Below are 27,909 nucleotides of genomic sequence, written 5' to 3' on the forward strand. Positions count from 1 at the left end.
TCTCAAATCTCATTGGTTTGAGCCTCTCAAATCTGTAGATTTGAAGTATCTTACATGGAAAGTAACCATGCTACTGGCCCTGGCTTCAGCCAGGAGAGTTTCAGAGTTGGCGGCTTTATCGTACAAAAGCCCATATCTGATTTTCCATTCGGACAGGGCAGAACTGCGGACACGTCCTCATTTTCTCCCTAAGGTGGTTTCGGCTTTTCACTTGAACCAGCCTATTGTGGTGCCTGCGGCTACTAGCGACTTGGAGGATTCCAAGTTACTGGACGTTGTCAGAGCATTAAAAATATATATTTCAAGGACAGCTGGAGTCAGAAAATCTGACTCGTTGTTTATATTGTATGCACCCAACAAGATGGGTGCTCCTGCGTCTAAGCAGACGATTGCGCGTTGGATCTGTAGCACAATCCAACTTGCACATTCTGGCCTGCCACAGCCTAAATCTGTAAAGGCCCACTCCACAAGGAAGGTGGGCTCATCTTGGGCGGCTGCCCGAGGGGTCTCGGCATTACAACTTTGCCGAGCAGCTACGTGGTCAGGGGAGAACACGTTTGTAAAATTTTACAAATTTGATACTCTGGCTAAGGAGGACCTGGAGTTCTCTCATTCGGTGCTGCAGAGTCATCCGCACTCTCCCGCCCGTTTGGGAGCTTTGGTATAATCCCCATGGTCCTGACGGAGTCCCCAGCATCCACTAGGACGTTAGAGAAAATAAGAATTTACTTACCGATAATTCTATTTCTCATAGTCCGTAGTGGATGCTGGGCGCCCATCCCAAGTGCGGATTGTCTGCAATACTTGTACATAGTTATTGTTACAAAAATCGGGTTATTATTATTGTTGTGAGCCATCTTTTCAGAGGCTACTTCGTTTGTTATCATACTGTTAACTGGGTTCAGATCACAAGTTGTACGGTGTGATTGGTGTGGCTGGTATGAGTCTTACCCGGGATTCAAGATCCTTCCTTATTGTGTACGCTCGTCCGGGCACAGTACCTAACTGAGGCTTGGAGGAGGGTCATAGGGGGAGGAGCCAGTACACACCATGTGATCCTAAAAGCTTTCTTTAGATGTGCCCTGTCTCCTGCGGAGCCGCTATTCCCCATGGTCCTGACGGAGTCCCCAGCATCCACTACGGACTATGAGAAATAGAATTATCGGTAAGTAAATTCTTATTTTTTTCATAAAATATTTATTTTTGTTGTTGCATTGTGAGTAAAGTTTTTTATATATTTTACCCAGGTCTGAATAAGTTATAGTTTAACATTTTCTATACATATTATACAAAGTGTGCCCCCAAACTTCCTAACCTCTTCTACGGACGGTAACCTGTTTTGATTTTCTACTGGAGAGCCCTCAGCATCCTGGGAGAGCAGCTCAGCCTGTGCATCTTCAGAGGCACTCAAGACTCTCCAACATGGCCTAATTTGCAATGATGGTACCGATGTATCAGCAATTATACGCTGCTGGACGGAAATAATGCAACAGCACTGGGCGCCCCTATGCTTAGTTAGCATCTGCCCATATTAGCTTATACTTGCAATTGCATACGGCAAGATAGCAACAGCAAGAACTGCATCTGAATGAGCCACACAATGCCGTTTAATTTTTTAATAAAATATTCTCACTTGCAAACACACAAAGTACCTCCTGAGTAACTCCACTTACTCAGGACATGGAAATAGACTCTCACCTGTGTGACTTCTCTGATGTGTAACAAGAGATGATTTCTGTGTAAAACATTTCCCACACTCAGGACATGGAAATGGCCTCTCACCTGTGTGACTTCTCTGATGTCTAACAAGACATGATTTCTGTCCAAAACATTTCCCACACTCACAACATGGAAATGGCCTCTCACCTGTGTGACTTCTCTGATGTCTAACAAGATGTGATTTCTGTCCAAAACCTTGCCCACACTCAGAGCATGGAAATGGGTTCTCACCTGTGTGAGTTCTCTGATGTCTAACAAGATGTGATTTCTGTCCAAAACCTTTCCCACACTCAGAGCATGGAAATGGGTTCTCACCTGTGTGACTTCTCTGATGTGTAACAAGAGATGATTTCTGTCCAAAACCTTTCCCACACTCAGAGCATGGAAATGGCCTCTCACCTGTGTGACTTCTCTGATGTGTAAAAAGACTTGATGGCCTTGTAAAACATTTCCCACACTCAGAACATGGAAATGGCCTCTCACCTGTGTGACTTCTCTGATGTCTAACAAGAACTGATTTATCTCTAAAACATTTCCCACACTCAGAACATGGAAATGGTCTCTCTGTGTGACTTCTCTGGTGTCTAACAAGATTTGATTTCTCTGTATAACTTTTTCCACACTCAGAACATGGAAACAGCCTCTCAACTTTGTGATATATCTGATGTATACATAAAAATGATTCATATCTAAAGCATTTCCCAAACTGAGAACATTGAAGTGGCCTATTCCCTGGCTGATGGGGAACAGGCTCTGTGCTCTGTGTTGAACATTCAGTAGAGGGACACACTGTATCTACTGTCAGAGCTGTAACAGATGCATCAGAGATATCAGGAGCACATTCCCCAGGTTTAGAGGAACCAGATGATATATCTGCACGGTGATGTTCCGGATGTATAACTGGGGTAAGAGCGATTTCTTCCGTAGAATCTTGGGTGACATTTTCTTCTTCTATTTCACCATCTGGAAATATAGTGAGATGATCCTCTGAGACATTCCGGCTGCTACATCCATCTGCTGGGAATAAAATACATATATGGAAAACGTTTGTCCAAAAGTTAACATTTTTCAATTCAGACTATGGTGAAATGTCACCAAATTGCCATCACATGGGCAGATGTTGGGAAACCATCAATATACAGAGACTATATATATATATATATATATATATATATATATATATATATATATAATGTGTGTGTGACAATTCAGCACGTGGACTGTGGACTCCAACCTACACACCAGCCCATCTAATTCTTGCAGTTCTCATGTTACTGTGGTGATTCTTTTGTTTGGTTCAGTGGAATTAGCCAGGAACTTTGCAGATTCTTAAATGGTGCCCGGCAGTCAGGCTGACTCCCAGGAGACACCAGGGTGGGAGGAAGAACTTTCCCCCCGGTAGCCATCTGCAATATCCAGCCACGGTGTACAAGGCTGACCTGCCCATATTACATCATCAATTACATGACCCCTGACCAATAGCCATGCTCCACAAACCCAAGGCAGCAGTGGGGAGAGGAATAGAGGTTGAGTCATTCTGTGCACTGGACTGGAGGTGAGTGGTTGACCTCTCCCAGTTCTGGAGAAATGTTGGGAGATCCCGGCTAGGGAAGGACTTGAGCATGTGGGTAAAGCTGCTGTACTGCTGGAGTGAGATGTAGTGTGTACCTGAAGGAACCAGCAGGTGGATATAAAGCAGCTGTATACAGTACGATTGGGACAATGGGGGTAATTTAGAGTTGATCACAGCAGCAAATTTGTTAGCAGTTGGGCAATACCATGGTGGTCATTTCGAGTTGTTCGCTAGCTGTTTTCGTTCGCAGAGCAGTGTTTAAGCAAAAAAGCGGCGCAACGCGCATATGCAACGTACTTTGACAACAGCCGAAGTAGTTTCACACAAGTCTAGCGAAGCTTTTCAGTCGCACTGCTGGCCGCAGAGTGATTGACAGGAAAGGGGCATTTCTGGGAGGTAACTGACCATTTTCAGGGAGTGTGCTGAAAAACACAGGCGTGTCAAATACAAACACAGGTGTACCTGGGGAAACGCAGGCATGGCTGGCCGAACGCAGGGCGTGTTTGTGACGTCAAAACAGGAACTAAACAGTCTGAAGTGTTCGCAAGCTTTGTTCGTTCGCACTTCTGCTAAGCTAAGATACACTCTCAGAGGGCGGCGGCTTAGCGTTTGCACGGCTGCTTAAAGCAGCTAGCAAGCAAACAACTCGGAATGAGGGCCCATTTGCACTGCAGGTGGGGCAGATATAACATTTGCAGAGAGAGTTAGATTTGGGTGAGCTATTTTGTTTCTGTGCAGGGTAAATAATGGCTGCTTTATTTTTACACTGCAGTTTAGATTTCAGTTTGAACACACCCCACCCAAATCTAACTCTCTCTGCACATGTTATATCTGCCCCACCTGCAGTGCACATGGGTGGTCATTCCGAGTTGATCGCTCGTTATTTTTTTTCACTACGGAGCGATTAGTCGCTAATGGGCATGCGCAATGTCCGCAGTGCGACTGCGCCAAGTAAATTTGCTATTAAGTTAGGTATGTTACTCACGGCATTACAAGGTTTTTTTCTTCAATCTGGTGATCGTAATGTGATTGACAGAAAGTGGGTGTTTCTGGGAGGAAACTGGCCGTTTTATGGGTGTGTGCGAAAAAACGCAGCCGTTTCTGGGAAAAACGCGGGAGTGTCTGAAGAAACGGGGGAGTGTCTGGTTGAACGCTGGGAGTGTTTGTGACGTCAAACCAGGAATGAAACTGACTGAACTGATGGCGGAGTAAGTCTCGAGCTACTCAGAAACTGCTAAGAAGTTTCTATGCGCAATTCTGCTAATCTTTTGTTCGCAATTCTACTATTCACTCCCAGTAGGCGGCGGCTAAGCGTGTGCAAAGCTGCTAAAAGCAGCTTGCGAGTGAACAACTCGGAATGAGGGCCATGGTTTTTCCCAACTGCTAACAAATTTGCTGCTGCAATCAACTCCGAATTAGGCCCAATGCCCCTGGGTGAGACTGGACAGATCTGAGGTAACTGCCAGTGAAGGTTGGGGCCTTTGTAGGGGCTGTTATGGTAAATTCCTGTCATGTTGGTAAATTCTCAAACCAATGTTAATATTGATGTGGATTTATTAGTTGTGGTAGTGATATATAATGTTTTTTACTCTGCAGTAAAGGTAGTGATGTAACATACGCTTGTATCTATCTATATAGGGTTGTATTAAGCCGGGGTGGGGGGGGGAGGAGGAGGCGTATATGAGATTGTACTTACCTCCCAACATGACATTCAAGGAGGGACAAATTGCTCTCTACCTGGACTTCCCTCTTAATACACGATTGGCGTCACCTGTGTTGAACTATTTTATTGATAAAAAACCCAGGTGATTGCAATCATAAATTAAGAGGGAAGTCCAGGTAGAGAGCATGTTGTCCCTCCTGGAATGGGTCATGTTGGGAGGTATGGATTGTGTATATAAAATGTAAACCAATGAAGTATACTAGATGTAAACCAATAGTGTAATAATGCCTGGGTGCTGTTTATAGCTCTACCTATAACTGTGTTATAAAGTTTTCTTGTAGTAGAACAAAGACAAATTAAACAACCTTAAATCGCACATAGAGCAATAAAATCTCTAAGTTCTCTATCAGGGTCCACAGTGATCCACAGGATCTACCTTGGGATATGATGAAATGACAGCGGATTGGGCACCAAACAGTTAAGCTTTTCGGACTCCAAGGATGCATCGGGCCAGCCCCCTATATGCCCACCTCCTGTCTCAGGTAATTCAGTTTTTTGCATGGTGCAGGAGCCAGTCACGTTGTACAGTTGAGCGGCTAGATTTTTTTTGCAGCCACAAGCTTTGTTATGTTATAGTGCGGCGGGGTACACTGGTGCGTCTGAGTTTATCAGACGTTTGTTTGTGACATGGTCACACATGGAAGTGGGGTTTAAGTCTCCCTGTATCCCGCTCTTTCTGAGGCAGGTGATACAGCACTGAGTTCCTACCTACCCTGGGCGGTACGAGTAGCAAGTAGGTGCCTGATGCAAATGAGCATTGTGAACTGCTGTATTATTAGCTGTGCATCTGAACACGTGCAGTGTCCGGTTTAAGGTAATGCAGTATTGTTCTTCCTACCTACTTATATGTATTATGTAGTTGAAATGTTCTTATCTAACAGTGTATATTAATGCATTCTTGTTTTTGAGACGATTGCTAGTGTGATTGCTGACTCTAACTCTGTTATATGTTAGCTGTCCCTTGTGTTGTCAGATCCTCAATGCTGGTGCGAGGCAGGTGGGATCTGATTTGATTTCACTTTAGAGTATTAAAGTGAATACGGTCACATTTATGCATATATTACACTGGTGTGGTTAATATTTTTGCTATGTCCACAAAAGGCAAAAGTGACGAGGTACCTACATTAATATCATGGTTGTCCTGCAAATCTGGGTTAACAGCCCAGGATCTGGTACAAGATGACTTGTGTGCAAATTGCTCTAGTCTCCATAAAAACCTTCTGAATAGACTGGCCCCTAGTCAGGGACCTTTTCAGTCACAGGAACCTCCCTGGGCAGCTTTTGCACATACGTTGTCTAACTTAGCAAACCGTATGACACCTGCTACAGTACCAGGGATGGTGTTCCAACTTAGCCCTTACATGCAACATCCCACATGGGTTATGCCACATCCAGTGTATGAGTTAGATCAGTCCTCAGCTGCTTTTCAGCAAAATTTAGCGGATAGGCCCAAGGAGGGGAAGTCAGATAGACAGGGTGCTTCGTCCTGTGAGAGTGCTGAGGTTCCTGCAGAACAGACTGACCAAACTTAAGGTCCTCAGAGGCCAAAGTACTGAACTTGTAGAACTTAGCAAACGTGTTCGACCCTGACCAAGTAGCTGCTCGTCAAAGCTGTATAGTTGAGACACCCCGGGCAGCCACCCAGGTAGAACCCACCTTACGTGTAGAGTGGGCCTGAACAGATTTTGGACATGCCAAACCTGTTGTAGAATAAGCATGCTGGATAGTAGGCATGATCCAGCGAGAAATTGTCTGCTTAGAAGCAGGACACCTAATCTTGTTGGGATCATAGAGGACAAATAGCGAGTCTGACTTCCTGTGACGAGCAGTTCTCTTCACATATATTTTCAAAGCCCTCACAACATCCAGGAACTTTGAGGTAATCAAGGTGTCAGTAGCCACTGGCACAATAGGCTGGTTGATATGAAAAGCCGACACAACCTTTGGAAGAAATTGCTGACGCATTCTGAGCTCAGCTCTATCTTGGAAAATCAAGTAGCTCTTGTGCGATAATGCCTCCACATCAGACACACGTCTAGCAGATGCCAATGCCAACAGTGTGACTGCCTTCCAAGTAAGAAACTTAACGTCTACCTCCTGTAAAGGTTCGAACCAGTCTGATTGCAGAAACTACAGCACCACATTTAGATCCCAAGGTGCCGTAGGAGGAACAAAGGGTGGTTGGTTGTGCAGAACTCCCTTCAAGACTGTCAGAACCTTGGAGAGCAGCAAATTGTTTCTGGAAGAAAATGGACAAGGCCGAAATCTGGACCTTGATGGAGCCCAAGCGTAGGCCCACATCCGCACCTTCTTGCAGAAAGAGGAGAAAACGTCCCAGTTGAACCAAGCCCTTATGGACCAGTCAGGAGCAATGAGGATCACCTGAACTCTTGTTCTTTTTAGAAGTTTGAGAATCCTTGGGATGAGTGGAAGTGGAGGGAACACGTACATCGACTGGAACACCCACGGAGTTACCAGGGGATCCACTACAACTGCTCGTGACCTGGAACAGTACCTCCGAAGCTTCTTGTTGAGACGAGAGGCCATCAAGTCTATCTGAGGTACACCCCATCGGCTTGATACATCTGTGAACACCTCCGTGTGGAGGCCCCATTCTCCTGGATGGAGATCGTGTCTGCTGAGGAAGCCTGCTTCCCAGTTGTCCACTCCCGGAATGAAGATTGCTGACAGTGCGTGCCTTCCTGCCCAGATGAGGATTCTTGTTACCTATTTGACATCGTAGCCCTGCTCTTCGTTCCGCCCTGCCTGTTTATATAGGACACCGCTGTGATGTTGTCCGACTGAACCCGAACGTCTTAATCTTGTAGAAGGTGCGCCGCTTGTAGAAGGCCGTTGTACATGGCCATTAGTTCCAGAATGTTTATTGGAAGGAGAGATTCCTGACTTGACCACTTTCCTTTGAAATTTTCCCCCTGCGTGACTGCTCCCCAACCTCTGAGGCTTGCATCCGTGGTTAGAAGAATCCAATTCTGAATCCCAAACCTGCGGCCCTCGAGTAGGTGAGAAGTTTGCAGCCACCAGAGGAGTGAAATTCTGGCTTTTGAGGACAGGCGTATCCGCTGGTGCATGTGAAGATGTGATCCTGATCACTTGTCCAGGAGATCTAGCTGGAAGAACTGTGCATGGAACCTTCTGTACTGTAGAGCCTCGTAGGAGGCTACCATCTTTCCCAGAAGGCGAATGCACAGATGAACCAACACCCTGGGAGTTTTCAAGACATCCCGGACCATTGATTGGATCACTAACGCTTTCTCCACAGGCAGAAACACCTGCTGCTCTTCCGTGTCGAGTATCATTCCCAGGAAGGGCAGTCTCCTTGTCGGTTCCAAATGAGACTTTGGAAGGTTTAGGATCCACCCATGATCCTGGAGTAGTTGAGAGTGCAACAGCTTCTCCTTGGAAGATGCCTTTATCATCCGAACGTCCAGAAATTGAATTTATGTTCACTCCCTGTTTGCGTAGGAGGAACATCATCGCCGCTATGACCTTGGTGAATACCCTCGGTGCTGTGGAGAGGCCAAATGGTAATGTCTGGAACTGATAGTGACAGTCTTGTAGTGCAAACCGTAGATAGGCCTGGTGAGGCGGCCAGATCGTAATGTGAAGGTACGCATCCTTAATATCCAGGGATACTAGGAATTCCCCCTCCTCCAGACCTGAGATCACCGCTCTCAGAGACTCCATCTTGAATTGGAAAACCCTCAAGTAGGGGTTCAACGACTTACCGTTTTAGGCCTTACCGAACCATCCAGTTTTTGGTACCACAAACAGGTTTGAGTAATAAACCTTGGTTTTTTAGAGAGGTGGAACTGGAACAATTACATTTGTTTGTACCAATTTTTTAATGGCTTCCTGTAGGATATCACTTTCTGTCAGCGAAGTTGGTACGCCTGATTTGAAGAATCTGTGAGGTGGGAGTTCTTGAAACTCCAGTCTGTACCCCTAAGGTAACAATATCAGTCACCCAGGTGTCTAGGTATGATGACGCCCAGACGTGACTGAAGTCTTTTAGTCTCGCCCCCACCTGCCCGATCTACAGGCTGGGAGGGTCCACCATCATGCTGAAGATTTGGAGGAAGCAGAACCTGGTTTCTGTTCCTGGGAACCTGTTGGTGCAGGCTTTTTGGATTATCCCTGACCTCCCCTAAAGAAGGTGGGAGGGGGTTTGGATGTTTACATTTTGCGGTCCGAAAGGACTGCAGTGTAGGCGTAGGTTAAGATTTCCTAGCCGGGGCTGCTGCGGAGGGAAGAAATGTTGACTTACCCGCAGTCACTCTGCAGATCAACGCATCGTTAAATAGTGCCTGACCTGTGAAGGGCAGGTTCTTCACACTTTTTTTTTTATTCTGCGTCCGCGGTCCATTGGCGTAGCAAGAGTCCCCTGCGTGCTAAAACTGCCATGGAAGTAGCCCTTGCATTAAGCAGGCCGATGTCCTTCATGGCCTCCACCATGAAACCTGCAGAATCCTGTATGTGACGTAAAAACAAGTCACTGTCACTCCTATCCATAGTATCTAAGTCCTCTAGTAAGGTGCCTGACCACTTTACTATGGCTTTAGAAATCCACGCACAAGCAATAGTGGGCCTTAACGCCACGCCTGTAGCAGTGTATAGTAGTTTGAGCGTAGTCTCAATCTTGCGGTCAGCCGGCTCCTTTAAGACAGTTGAAATCACCTTTTTAGACAGCCTCGATACAGAAGCGTCTACTATAGGTGGGTTTTCCCACTTCTTCCTATCCTCTTCAGGGAAAGGGAAAGCAATGAGAATTCTTTTAGGGATCTTGAATTTTTTATCTGGGTTTTGCCAGGATTTTTCAAACAAGGAGTTTAACTCCTTAGAAGCAGGGAAGGTAAGCGAGGATTTCTTATTTACTGTAAAATAAGATTCCTCTGATTGTTCAGGTACCTTCTCAGGAATATGCAAAACATCCCTAATGGATTCAATCATTAGCTGCACCCCTTTAGCAAGGGATGCATCACCCCCTGCATATCCCCATCACCGTCCCCTGTATCGGAGTCGGTATCAGGGTCAGCTTGCATTATCTGGGCAAGTGTACGTTTTTGGGGGTATGTAGGTGGGGTTTTAGATGAAGTAGTGGGAGCTGAATACTTCAAACACTCCACAGATTGTCTCAAAAACTGCGTCTCTTTCTCAGTATGTGACATCCTTGTTGAAATCTGGGATATCATTCCCCTTAAAGAATCCACTCATGGGGGTTTGGATTCAGAAGGCTGAGACAGCACATTGCAGTCCTGAGTACATGGAATAGACTCCTCAGGAGAAGATACACATTCTGCAGCACAAGAAACAGAGTTCCTAGACATGGTAATGTGGATATACACATTTACACACACACGCACACACACACAGGAAAATGTCAGACACAGTTTCCCCCAGAGTACCTTCAGAGAGTCAAAGAGTATAAGGAGCCAGCCACACAGCGCCCCTGTAGGCAGTTATCATCATAAAAGCCTGTCGCTGACTAACTAACCTTAATAGGGTAGTTAGTACATATATAACACCCACCCCCTTGTCTATAACACCCTGGTACCGCAGAGGTATAGCTGGAGTGATGTGGAGGGCAGCGCTCCCTGTCAGCGTCCTAGTTCCTATGATCTGCAGGGCGATAAGGACGCTGGTGAGTGCTGGATCCGCTCTGAGGAAGCCCCGCCCCTTGTAATGGTGCATGGTTTCCCGCACAAATAATTTAAACTGGCCTGAGGATTTTAGTGTTAACAGGGGGATTAGCCCCTGTTGCTGCATGACCAGTGTAAGGAATATCGCGCTGACTCAGGACGCCCCGGAGCGCTGCCTGTCAGAGATGCACTCTCACCCTTGTGCTGCCATACCCGCCGGCAACTTGCTAACCGGGATGCCGGTGCTGTACTCACCACTCTTCTTTCTTCTGGCTCTGTTAGGGGGTGGCGGCCGTGCTGTGGGAGTGAGCGGTCGCCTCGTGGGCTTGCGATCAGCACCCTCGGGAGCTCAGTGTCCTGTCAGCGGAGTAGAGAACCATTTACTCCTCAAGAAGTTGGTTCCTACTTCCCCCTAAGTCCCACGAAGCAGGGAGGCTGTTACCAGCAGCCTTCCTGTAACCTAACAAACTCAGACAATAATAAAACTAGAAAAACTCCTAAGAGCTCCCCTAGCTGTGACCGGCTTCTCTGGGTACATTTTCTAAACCGAGTCTGGTAGGAGGAGCATAGAGGGAGGAGCCAGCCCACACTATTAAACTCTTAAAGTGCCAGTGGCTCCCAAAGGACCCATCTATACCCCTTGGTACTAAATGGACCCCAGCATCCGCTAGGATGTAAGAGAGAGCAGAGTTTCCTAATTCAGAACAACTGAAGGAAATCATGCAGGAGGCTTGGGTTACACCCAGAAAGAAATGTAAGATTCCCAAATAGTGGGTTCTTTTTCTCCTTTCCTACTGTGGACTGTTTAAAAAGGGAGGTTCCTCCCAAATTAGATGCGCATATAGGGGGTAATTCCAAGTTGATCGCAGCAGGAAAGTTTTTAGCAGTTGGGCAAAACCATGTGCACTGCAGGGGGGGCAGATATAACATTTGCAGAGAGATTTAGATTTGGGTGGGTTATTTTGTTTCTGTGCAGGGTAAATACTGGTTGCTTTATTTTTACACTGCAATTTAGATTGCAGATTGAACTCACCACAACCAAATTTAACTCTCTCTGCACATGTTATATCTGCCCCCCCCCTGCAGTGCACATGGTTTTGCCCAACTGCTAAAAACTTTCCTGCTGCGATCAACTTGTAATTACCCCGATAGTTCAACTTGTGTGCAAATCTACATTACCTCTGCCTTCAACATCATTAAACAATGGGACTGAAAGAGGGATTTAGGGGTATTTAAAGACTGTTTTTTCCTTAGCAGGGGCAGTGACTAGCCCAACTATGGCCACAGCCTGGGTGACTAAAGTAGTAGCAGGCTGGGCAGAAGTGATGAAAGATGATGTTTCAACAGCTACGAGAAAACAGTTATCCCATATTACATGTATAAAGCAGGCAGCTGCTTTTATGGAAGAAGCTGCCCTGGATATCAGTATAGTAGCTTGCCAGGCTGTAGCTTACTCAGTAGCAGCTCGCAGAGCTATTTGGCTATGTGCATGAAAGGCTGACTCAGAATCCAAGAAGGTTCTGGAATCTTTGCCTTTTGTTGAAAATATTTGTACAGAATTAGATAATATTCTTGTGTCTGAAGCAGACTCCAAAAAGATGAAGGTTCCCATCACATACAAGACTAAACGCAAGTTTCTGACTTTCTGGCCCTTTTGGGTCCAGGGTAAAGCTAAAGGAAAGGCTTACAGCAAACAGTCTCAGCCAGACATTTTCTGGTAAGGCTAGGAACAGGAATGGACAAGGTAAACAGACATGGTCAACCAGATGCCCAGATTCTAAACCAGAAGACAAGCTGTCAGTTTGATGGCATGGGCCTGCACCTGGGGGACCCCAGGGTTGGAGCGGACTTCTTTTTGCACAGGTTTGGAAAAATTCCACCACAGATACCTGGGTGCAAGAAGCAGTGTCTTGTGGTTAAGCTTTTTCCTTAAGGAAGAATCTTTCTCAAAGGTTTTGTTGTACCAGTCTCCAATGGAATCGAAGGCCCTGGCTCTACAAGTGGCAGTGCAAAAATGACTGCAGTCAGGAGTGATAATGCCGGTTCCTACTGCACAAAGGGGACCAGGTTTCTATTCCAACCTGTTTCTAGTTCAGAAACCAAATGGATCCTACCGACCCATTCTCAATTTCAAGACTCTGAACAAATACATCTGGAAGCATCGGTTCCGTATGGAAACTCTACGGTCTATTGTCCTGGCAATGGAGCCGGGAGACTTCATGGTGTCCCTGGATATCCAGGATGCTTACCTCTATGTATCTATAGCACCTTCCCATTAGTTCTATCTCAGGTTTGCTATCCTACAACAGCATTTACAGTTCCAGGCCCTACCAACTGGACTGGCTACAGCTCCAAGGGTATATACCAAGATTATGGTGGTCATGGCAGCTCAACTTTGTCATCAGGGAACAAGGATTTTCCCATATTTGGACGACTTGTTGATCCTGGCTCAGTCTCAGGAAACTCTGTTACGCATCTCCAAGAGACAATAGCCTGTTTGCAGGCTCACGACTGGCTCATAAATTAGGCAAAGTCCTCCTTAGTCCCGTTGCAATGGATGACACATCTGGGAGCTGTGCTGGACACCAGTCTTCAGAGAATCTTTCTACCTCTGAACAAAATAACCTCACTACAGATGAGGGTTCAAAAATTGCTACACAGTCGCAGAATATCCATCCATGCAGCAATCCCATGACTAAGTGCGCATGCACGAAACGCGTTGGGCCGTTTTACAGCTGTTTTGGGAGGAAATAAAGACATTGGGCACGCCAAGCCATAAGGAGACCCGCCGCACTGAGCATCTGAGAAGCCGCTAATACAAGCACCCGGCTCCGGCACGCAAAGCCGTAAGAAGACCTGCCGTACTGAGCCGCTGCACTGAGCCGCTGAAAGGAGCGTTACGGCTAATAACAAGCTCCGGTCAGAGAACAAACGGAGCATAAAGGTTAGAACTAGGGATAGTTTAGTATTCAATTAAGGCGGTGTAAGATCTATAATAAAGGACTCCTTCGCCTTTTTTTGCCCTTACCAAACAGCAATTTATCACAAAAGAGCTTAAACATTTTTATTTTTTTATTGTTATATTCTATTTCTTGCTGCTTCTTTCCCCTCTGCATCTTTCCTCTCCAGCATTGTTCATCTAGCGCTTTGTTTTTCTGAGAACTGCTTTATCTGGATAAAAAAAATCAGAAATGGGGAACGACATGACAATGCCCCTAAATCTGACACTCTTCTAGCTGATGCCATGGCGTAGATAGAGAACTTTAGCTGTTAACCATTTAAGATCCACTTAATTAAGAGGCTCAAATGGGGAAACTTGAAGGGCTTTCAGGACTAAACATAAGTCCCACAGCACTGTAGGTGGAACAAACGGAGGTTGAATGCGCAGCCTTCCCTGGAAAATTACGCACATTCTGAAAGTTGGCAATTTTCTTTTGGAACCATACACTCAATGCCGACACTTGCACTCTCAAGGAAGCCACCTTCAAACATTTATTAATTCCTGCCTGAAGGAATGCTAAGACCCTGGAAACTCTGAAAGACGTAGGGTCCATTTTCCGTTCAAAACACCAATGAATATAGGCCTGCCATATTCGGTGATAAATACAAGATGAGGAGGGTTCCTTGCTCTGAGCATGGTTTGATTTACCTGTTGTGAGAATCCTCTTGACTTCAGGATAGAGGTTTCAAGAGCCACGCCATCAAAGACAGTCGATCCAGATGTCTGTGATAACAAGGACACTGCGTCAGTAGAGCTAGACGTTGAGGGAGCAGCAATGGAGCATCCATCGACATCCTCTGCAGATCTGTATACCAATGACTTCTGGGCTAAGCCAGAGCTTTTAATATCTCGGCACCCTTTCCTTGCTTTATCTTTTTCACCACCCTGCATAATAGGGAGATTAGAGGAAACACATAAGATAGATGGAAATTCCATCTCATCGATAAGGCGTCCACAAAGATCGCTCTGGGATCCTTTGTTCTTGAACCCTATGCGAGAAAATAGTTGTTCAGACGGGATGCCATGAGATCTCTCCCTGGCAATCCCCATTTGTTCACTAGAGTCTGGAAGACCTCTGGTTGTAGAGCCCATTTGCTTCCCTGAATGGCGTGTCGACTGAGAAAGTCGGCTTCCCAGTTTAGGACTCCTGGAACAAACACTGCGGACAAGACAAGGGTATGTGACTTACCTCGTTCTTTGCTTTCTGGCTGTGAGTTCCTCCCTGATGGTTGAGGTACGCTACTGCCATTGCATTATCCGAGCGGATCTGAACTGGTTTCACCTGAAGGATGTCCTTGGCCGGAATCAGTGAATATATATATATATATATATATATATATATATATATTGTGACAAGAACACTGGGATAGTGTTTGAGGGCAGGTATATTTGTCCCAGGTTCTTGTCTTACATGTTTTAGAAAATGTTAACTTCTAGGAAAAATGCTTTTTGTTTTGTCTGAACCTTTTCAGTTTGCTGTAAAATCTGGGTAAAGGCTCTGAGAGAGAGATAAGGAGAGTTCTAGACATTGGGCCCAGTTCGGGTCTTTGGCCTCACAGAGGGCTAATCAGGGTTTCAGCTGTGTAAGAGTGTTATAGTGCTTCTAACCTGATTAGTATGGGCAGACTGCCTGGGAAGGCTGCAGGATCTGTGTGTGAGAGACACGCTTTCTGATGCAAGTGAGCTATACAGTATGTACTGAAGAACTCTGTGTTTTGTTTAGTGACAGTTAGGAATATCTTATGTTTAGTTAGTGCCGGACAGGCAAGGTATTTTTATTTTGGGGTTTGTTTTATTTTCTGTTTCAATAAAACTGGCCGGGGTCAGTTGTACCAGAAACTGGACTTGTGTTATTCCTCAGCTGCTGCGTGCTGCCATATTCCCTAGGAAGAGGCACCTTGCACCCCTACAGTGTTACAATATATATATATATATATATATATATATATATATAATCCCGGAGATCCAATATAGTTATTGGCAGGCAACTTTTTTCCTTGGTCCACTGCCCCTGAAACAAATCCTTCCTGACATCGTTCCCCAGCCCTGAAGACTGGCATCTGTTGTCAGACTTTCCCAATCGGATATCCAAAAGGGTCTCTCTTTGTCCAGATGGGATGTCTCTAGCCACCAGGCTAATGACCTCCTTACTTCCAGAGTAAGGTCCATCGTCTGCGTTTTTGTCTGATGAAAACCATTCCATTTGGTAGGGATCAGATGTTGCAAAGTGTCATGATCCTGACTGTATTTCTTATATTCTGAGGCTTACCTCAGCGTATCCTGTAACTTGCATCTGTTCAGCTCACCAGGAACACTGCAAATCTGTGTTTGCTTACCTTGATTAGCCACCTGAGTAGGAATTCCTCTAAATAATCAGTAATCAGCTGTGTGCAGCATTTTGATTCTTCACTGTGTTCATTCTGGAGTAGTCGTAAAAGTCAGCATCCTCTGTTCATTTGCAGAAGTTCAGGCTTCAGTGTTTTTTCTGCCTGCTAGGCCTCACTCCACATCAGAGCCTAACCTAGAGTATTAACATGACAGGGTCTGATCACCTGACCTGGAGCTATCCAATCCTGTGCCATCCTGAGACTCTCTGAATCACCTGAATCTGTTCACCAATCACCAGGAAGTATAAGTAAAGAGACTTGTGTTACAGAATCTGGCAGTTCCTTGTGTCACACGAAGCTGACCTCCTTAAAAGGCAACATATGAAACCAAGGCACCCAAATGTACTTGTTCAGCACTTTTAGATTGAGTGTGGGCCGAAACGACCCTTTTGGCTTCTGGACTAGAAACAGGCTGGAGTAGAATCCCTGTCCTAGTTGTGCAGGAGGAACTGGAATGATTACTCCTGACTGAAGCAATTTCTGAACTGCCTCTTGCAAAGCCTTAGTCCTCGTCTCTTTCAAAGACGGGCTGGTACAAGAAAACCTTTGAGGAGGGTTTTTCTTGAAACCAAACTCATAACTGTGCGATACCACTTCTTGCACTCAGGCATCTGTTGTAGACTGCTGCCAGATCTGTGTAAATTGAAGAAGTTTGCCTCCCACCCTGAGATCCCCCAGGTGGAGGCTCGCACCATCAGGCTGATGGCTTATCTTCTGTTTTAGAAGCCAATCCTCTGGTAGCTCAATGCTTTTTAGTCTTACCAGACTTGTTGTATTGGGACTGTTTGCCAACACCTTTTCCTTGTAACCGAAAGGGCCGAAAGCTGGAAATCTAGGCTTGAATCTGTATGTGGAAGGAAACTTCACTTTCTTGGAATCTGCTTCGGACTCCAAAATACTGGTTAATTCTTTACCAAAAAGAATATCTCTAGTAAAAGGCAAAGACCCCAGAACCTTCTTGGATTCTGAATCAGCTTCCATGTACGTCGCCAAACCGCTTTGTGAGCAGCTCCTGCTGAGGCTGATGCTTGAGAGGCAATTGTACCCATATCCAAGGCTGCTTCTTCCATAAACATCGCCGCCTGTTTTATATGTGCAATATGGCATTCTTGTTCTCTAGATGTCATTGGAAGATCTTACTCCAATGCATCAGCCCAGGCAGCAACTGCCTTCCCCATCCAGGCTAAAGCCATGGCTGGTCTTATGATTGCCCCAGACATGGAAAACATTTTTTTAGAAAACCATCAACTCTCCTATCCGTGACATCATTTAATGATGTTGAAGGCAGAGGTAATGTAGATTTTCGCACCAATTGAACGGCATGCCTATCTACTTTAGGAGCCACCTCTCTTTTTAAATGGTCCCCAGCTGGAAGAGGATAATTTGAATTCTTAAGTTTTTCTTACTGGGCATAACCCAAGCCTCTTGTATAATTTCCGTCAGCTGTTCTTGCCCAGGGAACTCAGTCCTACCTGTTTTGGGATGTTTAAACACAGGTGCCTTAGAATTTAACACAGGCACTGCTGCCTCCTCTAAGAATAGAATGGCTTTCATAGCACTAATTAGCTCAGGTATTTCCACTGAGCTGACGCCTTCCTCCTCGTCTCTGTATGCAGAACCGGAGAGTGATGAGTCTTCATCCTCTGACGAATCCTCATCTGAAACAGGTGTAGACTGTGAAGATGTTGTTTCAGGTCTATGCGATTTACTTACCATTGCCCTTTCAGACTGTTTGTTGAGAGGCTGCTGCTTCCCCTGCTGGATGTAATAAACGCCAGGTGGAATGCTGCATGTAAGGGTTAATAGTGTAACCTAGGGTGTGGTTCATTGGGTCGACATACATTAGGTCGACCACTGAAGGTCGACATGCATTAGGTTGACATGGTCACTAGATCGACATGGAAAAAGGTCAACATGAGTTTTTTTCCGTTTTCCTCATAAAGTGACGAGGAACCCCAATTAGTGCACCGCTATGCTCGCCCTGCTTCGGGCAAGGTTACTGTTCCCAATTGTAGTCCACGTGGATCGTTAAGTATGAAAAAGGTGAAAAAAATTGTGAAAACCCCATGTCAACTTTTTTGCATGCTGACCTAGTACATGTAGACCTAGTGACCATGTCGACCTTCAGTGGTTGACCCAATGTATGTTGACCTATTGCTTGTCGACCTAACGACCGCCTCCCGTAACCTATCCCTGGTACAGAAGTTGGCATTATCCGCTCAGCTATACTGGATAATGTCTGTGCAAAAGTAGCCCATGGGGGGGATCCACTTGCACCTGTGCCTGCCTTAGATTATTTAAGAGGCTTTGGTGAAAGCTAAAACAATTTGTATACAAATCATTCTGAACCAGATCCTGAGAGGTTAACCCATCTCTGCAAGAAAACATGACATGAGTGTCGACGCTGCTGTGAGTGTATTTTCCTCACCCTTTCAGCTCTTAGACATGATAAATAATCACACACCTGTACAGTGTTAACTACACAATTTGTGACTGTAATCACCTAAAATTTTGTTAAAGTGACACACAATCTAACCCTACCCTGCTTTGCACCAGCACTGAGGATCGGAATACACAGAAAACTGACAGAAGTATAGTAAAGTTAGCAATCACAATAGGTATCAGTCACAAGTTATACATTAGTATAAAAAGCAGTATGAGCACATCATCAACTATAAAATACATTTCAAGTATGTAGGAGACACATATTACTGCATTACCTTATATAGGAGTTTTAAACATAGTCGCACAGCAAAAGAAACAGCAGCAATAGTTTACAGACTTATATGCATTCGGCACTTATCCAACCATTCATACTCATAGGTAGATAGAGACAAAGGGCCTAATTCAGACTTGATTGCTAGGCTGCGTTTTTGTACAGCGGGCGATCAGGTCTAAACTGCGCATGCACCGCAATGTGTTGGCATGTTGAACGGGTACAAAGCGGAACGCCACTCAGCGATGGGTTTGTGCAAACTATCCTTTCACACGGGCGTTCACAAGGAGATTGACAGGAAGGCGTATGTGGGTGGCAAATTACTGTTTTCTTTGAGTGTTTGGAAAAATGCAGGTGTGTCCAAGCATTTGCAGGGAAAGTTTCTGACGTCAAGTCCGGTACCGCACAAGCTGATGTGATCGCAGAGGCTGAGTAAGTCCTGGGCTACTCAGAAACTGCACAAAATCTGTTTGTACTGCACTGCTACACATGCATTTGCACACTTGCAAAGCAAAAATACACTCCCCTATGGGCGCGTGACTTTGTGAACGCAGGACTACAAAAGCCCCTAGCGAGCGATCAGGTATGAATTAGGCCCTTAGCGCTGTATCACCCGGCTCAGGAGAGTGGGATACAGGGAGACACACCCTGCTTCCAGGATCGATCAATTATGTTAGTGAACGCTAAGTGGATCCAGACGCTAATAGTGTACACACTCGCCCCGTGAACCTATAGTGAACACAGACACTCAGTGAACACAGACGCACCGGTCACACAGCCGCCTATGCTGCGACCAAGTTTCCTCATGGTAACGTTCAGTGAACACAGGCGCAATGGTCACACAGTCGAGCCTATGTTGCGACCAGATCTTTCGTGGTAGCGCTTAGTGAACACCGACGCAGCGGCCTGTGCTGCGACAGAGTCCCCTCTGGTAGTGTCTGAGATGGAAGCGAGGAAACAGTTCATGGCGGCAGACTCAGCGGAAACCGGTCATGAACCGGGCGGGGTGGGTGGGGGGAGACCAGGAGACCATCTGACTCCCAACTGCTGACATCAACGTCAGCTACTGTTTGGTGGTCTCCTCCCAAAACAGTGCGGCTCTGTCCGTAATCGATGCATGCTACACGGAACCGATGCCTTACCTTCTCCCCGTGCTCCGGCGACAGCCCGGTAATGTCTGATGGACCTGCTAGTATATCCAACACAGACGCCCGCCGAAACAGCACTGTACTCGTGGGTAAGTGATGTCGTGACCCGGCGGAGAGTTGTGGGAGCGACTCTTTCCAATATGCGTATAAGACGCTGTTTAGTAAGATCACTCAAAACATAGTAAGACTATAAAAATAAAACAAGAAAGCTTGGGGCTGCTAACAATCCAGCAGCTCTCTGACCATGGTCCAGCTCCTGTCGCACCAAACAAAACACTGATTTGCCTGAGCCAGTGGGTGGGATATATGGACAGGCATGTTGCATCCTGGGAGCCCAGAAAGCTTTTGATCTTTTGGTGCCAATCCGCTGTCGCTCCATCATATCCCATTGTTATCCTGTGGATAACCTGTGGACCCTGCGGGAGAAAAGGTAGGTGTGAGCACACCAAATGGCTGCAGAGTGGAGTCAATCTGGAAGACTGCTGCAGTCAGGACAGGCTGCAACCTGTGTATCCAGCCCAAGTGTGGTTGGGAAAGCCAGTCAGGCTGCAGTGGCAGTCAAAGAGCTCAGTGCGCCAGGAAGCCACTGGGAGACAGGAGGTCAGTGTCTAAACCTACAAGAGACAGGGAAGACCACCAAACTCTGTGACTGAACTTCTGTTGCTGTGACGAAGCCAGACCAGCGAGTCTTAAATGTGAGTAGGCTGGGAAGCCAAGGAAGGCTGAAGGTTGGGATATACCTGCAAGAAGCTGTGTTTGGATCCTGATTATGCACCTAGACACTGCACCAATACAACAGCTAGAATCGAGAATTCCACACAATGAAAGTTTTTAAGGGCGTACCCCACTCACACAGAAACAAGTAAGTGGGTTCCCGTAAAGGTATCTTTATTGCTAGTTTTTTTCTCCAATCCCCTCAGGTTAGGTTCACGTAATTAAGCGTGCCTGAATCTCACACCACATGGGGTACTGTAAACACGTAGGGGTAGTGTCTGAGGCAATTTCAATGCGTACCCTCACTTACACAGAGCAAAGCCAGAACATTCATATAACGGTTTCTTTATATCAACAAAAATCCTCAGGTGCGTACCCCAACTCACTCAGTAAACGATGAATGACTCCTATAAAGGTTTCTTTAAATAGATTCACTGGTATCCCTTTGGTGGATCCACAAGAGGAAAAGGAACTCTTTCTCCCAAATGCCAGACCAGAGTCATGAAAAAAATCCTTCTTTCTAAAACAGGTTTTTTATTCCAGACATAGTCCAAATTCATACAAAGAAATCACCACACATGGTGACAGAAAAAATAAAAAAGTAAAAATTTAAAAGTACAATAAAAATTCCAAAGGCAAAATTTGAGATAATAATCGGCGTGATTATTCCCTTTTTCCAGAAAACTACTCACAGTACAGTCGTCCGACGCGTTTCGGTCTCGAATGGACCTTAATCATGAACTATCTGCACTGTGAGGAGTAAGCATATTTATGCTATGAACATCCAATGAATGAGTAGCCGGAAATGACATCATTAATTACAATGAAAATTAATTTTGTTTAAAAACATGATTATTCATCACACAAATTCATAATAACATATACATAAACACTAGTATCATGCATGGTGAAAAAGTACAGCAGGAAAAACACTTTAAAACATATTTTCTTCTCCATTAAAAAACGGAGCTTGGAATTCTGGGTAATGTAGTTTCCATAGTGAACTACTACATGACCATATATGGTGTTTCCACCGGATATTGTGTTGCACCGCTGCTGGTGAAACTTCCCCAGAAAATAATCCCTGAAGGTTTGTTCCGTTTGTAGCCGGAAATGACATCATTAATTACAATGAAAATTAATATTGTTTAAAAACATGATTATTCATCACACAAATTCATAATAACATATACATAAACACTAGTATCATGCATGGTGAAAAAGTACAGCAGGAAAAACACTTTAAAACATATTTTCTTCTCCATTAAAAAACGGAGCTTGGAATTCTGGGTAATGTAGTTTCCATAGTGAACTACTACATGACCATATATGGTGTTTCCGCCGGATATTGTGTTGCACCGCTGCTGGTGAAACTTCCCCAGAAAATAATCCCTGAAGGTTTGTTCCGTTTGGAGAGACAGACGACGGAAGTGACGTATCGCCGTCTTCTATTTCCGTTTTCAGGGATTCTGGGGTTTGTAGTTTAGAAGGGGAACCGGAGCGGCCATTTCATAGGTTAGAAAGCACTCTGAAACGGTCACCATGGAAACCAGCCGTGTTTTTGGTTTCTTTTCATTCATACATATTATGGGTAGCTAATATAAACGTAAAACAAAGAGAAACAGGAATTAGTGGAAAAAATAGAAACTACAGACTTTCTAAACAGATCTGGGGTAACACTTTTATGAAAATGTTGCATTAATAGATAAAGCTCAAAGTCGCATATTAATTTAGCACATCAGTCAAGGAACCATTTAAGCTCAAAATCGCAGTTCAGACCACCTGGACTTGAGGTGTCATACATAAAAATACATTTCATTTCCGACTTAGCTAGAAATGTATTGAGGTCTTTATTCCTTCCGTTTCCTTTGACCTGTCTAATTCCATAAAAGCCTGATATTTCTGTGACCAAACAATTATGTTTGGTTTTAAAATGAGCAGACAAAGAATGGGTTAGAAGGCCTTTTTTAATGTTTCTAATGTGCTCCCCCAGGCGAACCTTTAAGGGTCTAGAGGTCCGCCCAATATAAAATAAATTACAGCTGCATTTAATAGCGTAAATGACATTTTTACTGTCACAAGTGATAAAATCTGTAATATTCACTTTTTTCTCATTTATATGGATATTTTCAATTTTGCTTTTTCCTTCACTTTTAATATGTCTACAGCCCATACAATTACCGCATCTGTAAAACCCCTGGGACACAATTCTAGACTGGGATTTCGTCGAGGGCATAGCACTGGAGACCAATTTATTTTTTAAATTGGGAGCCCTGCGGTAGATATGGATGGGTCTATTGGGGACAAGGGGTCCAATCACCGGATCCTTCTTTAGCAGACCTCAATGTCTTTTGAAAATCTTCTCGATTTCTTGATGACTTTGGTTAAACTGGGTGATGAAAGCCCATTCATATTTATTGTCTGTAGTGGTCTTTATAATATTATCTTTCAGGAGATCCTTACGTGTGGTGTTTCTTACTTCGGAATGGGCTTTTTCAATAGTGCCCTTATTGTAGCCGCATGCCCTAAATTTTTCATTCATTTCTTTTGCCTGTGCTTCAAAAATATTATCCTCCGTACAATTCCTCCTGACTCTTTTTAGTTGACTGATGGGGATAGAATCCAGCCAGTTGTTGTGGTGACAACTACTGGCTGCTATATATGACCTCGAATCAGTGGGTTTGGAGTAGGTCATGGTGTGTAACTGGCCCTCTTTGATATAGACAGTAATATCAAGGAAATTGATGGATTCCCCACTCTTTTCAAATGATAAGACAATATTCTTATCATTCGTGTTCAACAAAGTACAGAAAGAGTTAAGTGTTTCGACTCCACCTCTCCATAAAAAGAAAATATCATCAATATACCTGGCATAGGACACCAGATTCGCTCCGTAGCTATTATTTGACCAAACCGTGTTTAGTTCCCATAAACCAAGGAATAGGTTGGCATAGCTAGGAGCGAATCTGGTGCCCATAGCCGTGCCCGTTTTCTGGATGTAAAATTGATCCTGAAATAAAAAGAAATTATTATTGAGGATAAACTTAATTCCCTCTATAATCAGCTCCTTTAGATCCTTTGTATGGTTGGACTGATCCAGAAAATAAGTGACCGCCTCCACACCGTCATCATGATCGATAACGGTGTAGAGGGAACTGACATCAGCTGTCACTAGGATGTCACCTTCCTTCCACTGTACAGATTCCAACAGTTTAAGGAAATCCTTTGTATCCTTCAAGTGTGATCTATTCCTGGATACCAAGGGTTGCAGGATATAATCAATGAACTTAGACAGATTTGATGTCAGAGATTGAACTCCCGATATAATCGGCCTACCCGGGGGATCAGTAAGGCTCTTATGTACTTTTGGTAGTACGTAGATCACAGGTATAGTTGGGTCTTCTATGATAATAAATTTGGCCTCTTTGGCACTAATGGTTCCTTTCTTTTCATATTTATCTATAAGATTTCTTAACTTAATTAAGGTGGTATCGGATGGGTCGTTCCTAAGTTTTTTATACGTTTCAGTATCATTTAGCTGTCTCAGGACCTCATTTACATAGTTTGCCAGATCCATTACAACAACTCCTCCCCCTTTATCAGAGGGTTTGATTACGATCTCTTTAAGTTGTTTTAAATTTTTTAGGGCATTCCTTTCCTTAAACGTAAGGTTCTGAATTTTCTTTGGTTTTAGTTGAAGTTTTTCTAAGTCCTCAAGCACCATAACCCCAAAAGTTTCAATTAATGGCCCCTGTATATGTTTGGGGAAAAAAAGGGATTTAGGTTTAAATGGGGTGACTGCAGATGTGCTCAAAGGTGTACCAGTTGTGGCCAAGTCCTCCCTACTTGCAAAAAACTTCTTTATGGTTAATTTCCTCATGTACCGTTGTACATCTAAATATATTTCAAATGGATCGATAGGATTTGTTGGGGCATATTTTAAACCCTTACACAAAACAGAGGTTTCACTCTCTGACAGGATGTGGGAACTCAAATTGAAAATCTTTGTAGTGGGGATAGTTTTTCCTATATTTCCTATGGTGCTATTAGATACGGAATGGACATTTTCAGGGCTAATTACTATCTTTTTTTGGGATTTACGTTTTCTTTTGCATTTACCTCTATGAGGTTTATGCACACCACCCCTCTTGCCCCTCTGCGATCTTTTTAGAATTATCGGTGCCTGTTTGGGTAATGTCTGTTCTCTAAAAAATGATGATTATGTTCTGGTTCGTTCGCCCTCCTTAGTGGAGAGAAGCGGTTCCTCGATCTTACCGGAACATTCTCATCAGAAGGGTACTTGTATTTGGGGTTTCTCTGGGAAGCCCCCCTCCATTCTGGTGTTTTATCCCTATACCTTCTGTCTATCCTTCCAGATTGTGGAAATCTGGCATGGTCATAGACAGATGTATAGTCCCTTTCGTTCCTCTTAATGGGTTCCAAAGTACGGTTGTTAAACAATCTCCTCCTTTGAGGCTTTCTATACTGAAAGGTTTCATTATGCCGAGGAGGGGGATTAGTATGGCTGTCTGAAATTTCCCCTCCTTCTACCTCATGATTCTTGGATTCGATTTGTTCAGATCTATCCCTATTAAATTTCCGTAATTTTTTTTCTATGAGTTGCTTTTGTGTTCGTTTAAGTTTTGTTTCAATCTCCTTTTCCATAATTCTATATTCTTCAGACTCAGAAAAAGGAGCAGAAAGTGATTTATATTCTGCAATCTCTATTTCAAGTCTATTAAGTTCCTTTTTCCTTTCCCTGATAACCAATTTCATTAGAGACTGGGAACAATGATTAATTGTATTATCCCAATCTTTTTTGAATTCCTCACTTGCCGTATTAAAGGAAGAGATTTTGATGATTTTAAGCCCTCGTGGCACTAATTCAAAAGAGGCATATTTTTCAAGTGTGGCTATCTCCCACCACACTTTACACTCTTTTAGGAGTGAATTTTCTAATTTCTGCATGGTTTCTTCTAGGTCAAAATCAACAAGATCTGAATGTTCCTTATTTTCTAATTTCTGCATGGTTTCTTCTAGGTCAAAATCAACAAGATCTGAATGTTCCTTATTCCCACCAAAAACTTTTTCAAACATATTCAAACGTTCATCCCTTAAAGAAAACATTACTGTAACAATACAATGCAGCCAATTATGAAACAACCTCCCTAATGGTGATAAAACTGGATAGAAAAAAAAGGAGAAAATAGGGAGGGTTTCTCCTTTTTTTTCTATCCAGTTTTATCACCATTAGGGAGGTTGTTTCGGCAAGTGAGGAATTCAAAAAAGATTGGGATAATACAATTAATCATTGTTCCCAGTCTCTAATGAAATTGGTTATCAGGGAAAGGAAAAAGGGACTTAATAGACTTGAAATAGAGATTGCAGAATATAAATCACTTTCTGCTCCTTTTTCTGAGTCTGAAGAATATAGAATTATGGAAAAGGAGATTGAAACAAAACTTAAACGAACACAAAAGCAACTCATAGAAAAAAAATTACGGAAATTTAATAGGGATAGATCTGAACAAATCGAATCCAAGAATCATGAGGTAGAAGGAGGGGAAATTTCAGACAGCCATACTAATCCCCCTCCTCGGCATAATGAAACCTTTCAGTATAGAAAGCCTCAAAGGAGGAGATTGTTTAACAACCGTACTTTGGAACCCATTAAGAGGAACGAAAGGGACTATACATCTGTCTATGACCATGCCAGATTTCCACAATCTGGAAGGATAGACAGAAGGTATAGGGATAAAACACCAGAATGGAGGGGGGCTTCCCAGAGAAACCCCAAATACAAGTACCCTTCTGATGAGAATGTTCCGGTAAGATCGAGGAACCGCTTCTCTCCACTAAGGAGGGCGAACGAACCAGAACATAATCATCATTTTTTAGAGAACAGACATTACCCAAACAGGCACCGATAATTCTAAAAAGATCGCAGAGGGGCAAGAGGGGTGGTGTGCATAAACCTCATAGAGGTAAATGCAAAAGAAAACGTAAATCCCCAAAAAAGATAGTAATTAGCCCTGAAAATGTCCATTCCGTATCTAATAGCACCATAGGAAATATAGGAAAAACTATCCCCACTACAAAGATTTTCAATTTGAGTTCCCACATCCTGTCAGAGAGTGAAACCTCTGTTTTGTGTAAGGGTTTAAAATATGCCCCAACAAATCCTATCGATCCATTTGAAATATATTTAGATGTACAACGGTACATGAGGAAATTAACCATAAAGAAGTTTTTTGCAAGTAGGGAGGACTTGGCCACAACTGGTACACCTTTGAGCACATCTGCAGTCACCCCATTTAAACCTAAATCCCTTTTTTTCCCCAAACATATACAGGGGCCATTAATTGAAACTTTTGGGGTTATGGTGCTTGAGGACTTAGAAAAACTTCAACTAAAACCAAAGAAAATTCAGAACCTTACGTTTAAGGAAAGGAATGCCCTAAAAAATTTAAAACAACTTAAAGAGATCGTAATCAAACCCTCTGATAAAGGGGGAGGAGTTGTTGTAATGGATCTGGCAAACTATGTAAATGAGGTCCTGAGACAGCTAAATGATACTGAAACGTATAAAAAACTTAGGAACGACCCATCCGATACCACCTTAATTAAGTTAAGAAATCTTATAGATAAATATGAAAAGAAAGGAACCATTAGTGCCAAAGAGGCCAAATTTATTATCATAGAAGACCCAACTATACCTGTGATCTACGTACTACCAAAAGTACATAAGAGCCTTACTGATCCCCCGGGTAGGCCGATTATATCGGGAGTTCAATCTCTGACATCAAATCTGTCTAAGTTCATTGATTATATCCTGCAACCCTTGGTATCCAGGAATAGATCACACTTGAAGGATACAAAGGATTTCCTTAAACTGTTGGAATCTGTACAGTGGAAGGAAGGTGACATCCTAGTGACAGCTGATGTCAGTTCCCTCTACACCGTTATCGATCATGATGACGGTGTGGAGGCGGTCACTTATTTTCTGGATCAGTCCAACCATACAAAGGATCTAAAGGAGCTGATTATAGAGGGAATTAAGTTTATCCTCAATAATAATTTCTTTTTATTTCAGGATCAATTTTACATCCAGAAAACGGGCACGGCTATGGGCACCAGATTCGCTCCTAGCTATGCCAACCTATTCCTTGGTTTATGGGAACTAAACACGGTTTGGTCAAATAATAGCTACGGAGCGAATCTGGTGTCCTATGCCAGGTATATTGATGATATTTTCTTTTTATGGAGAGGTG

General features: G+C 43.9%; 1 protein-coding gene across 1 annotated transcript in view; it reads right to left on the minus strand.

Moving 5' to 3' along the window:
- Window positions 1–1,206: 1,206 nt before the first annotated feature.
- Window positions 1,207–27,909, minus strand: part of LOC135056710 (uncharacterized) — a 114,330-nt gene continuing 87,627 nt past the window's right edge. Inside the window, exon 16 of the mRNA XM_063962193.1 lies at window positions 1,207–2,736. Coding sequence (XP_063818263.1) covers window positions 1,670–2,736 — 1,067 coding nt within the window. The 3' untranslated portion in view covers window positions 1,207–1,669. The remainder of the gene's footprint in view (window positions 2,737–27,909) is intronic.

The sequence above is a fragment of the Pseudophryne corroboree genome, chromosome 3 (assembly GCF_028390025.1).
Source record: "Pseudophryne corroboree isolate aPseCor3 chromosome 3, aPseCor3.hap2, whole genome shotgun sequence".
Lineage (NCBI taxonomy): Eukaryota > Metazoa > Chordata > Amphibia > Anura > Myobatrachidae > Pseudophryne > Pseudophryne corroboree.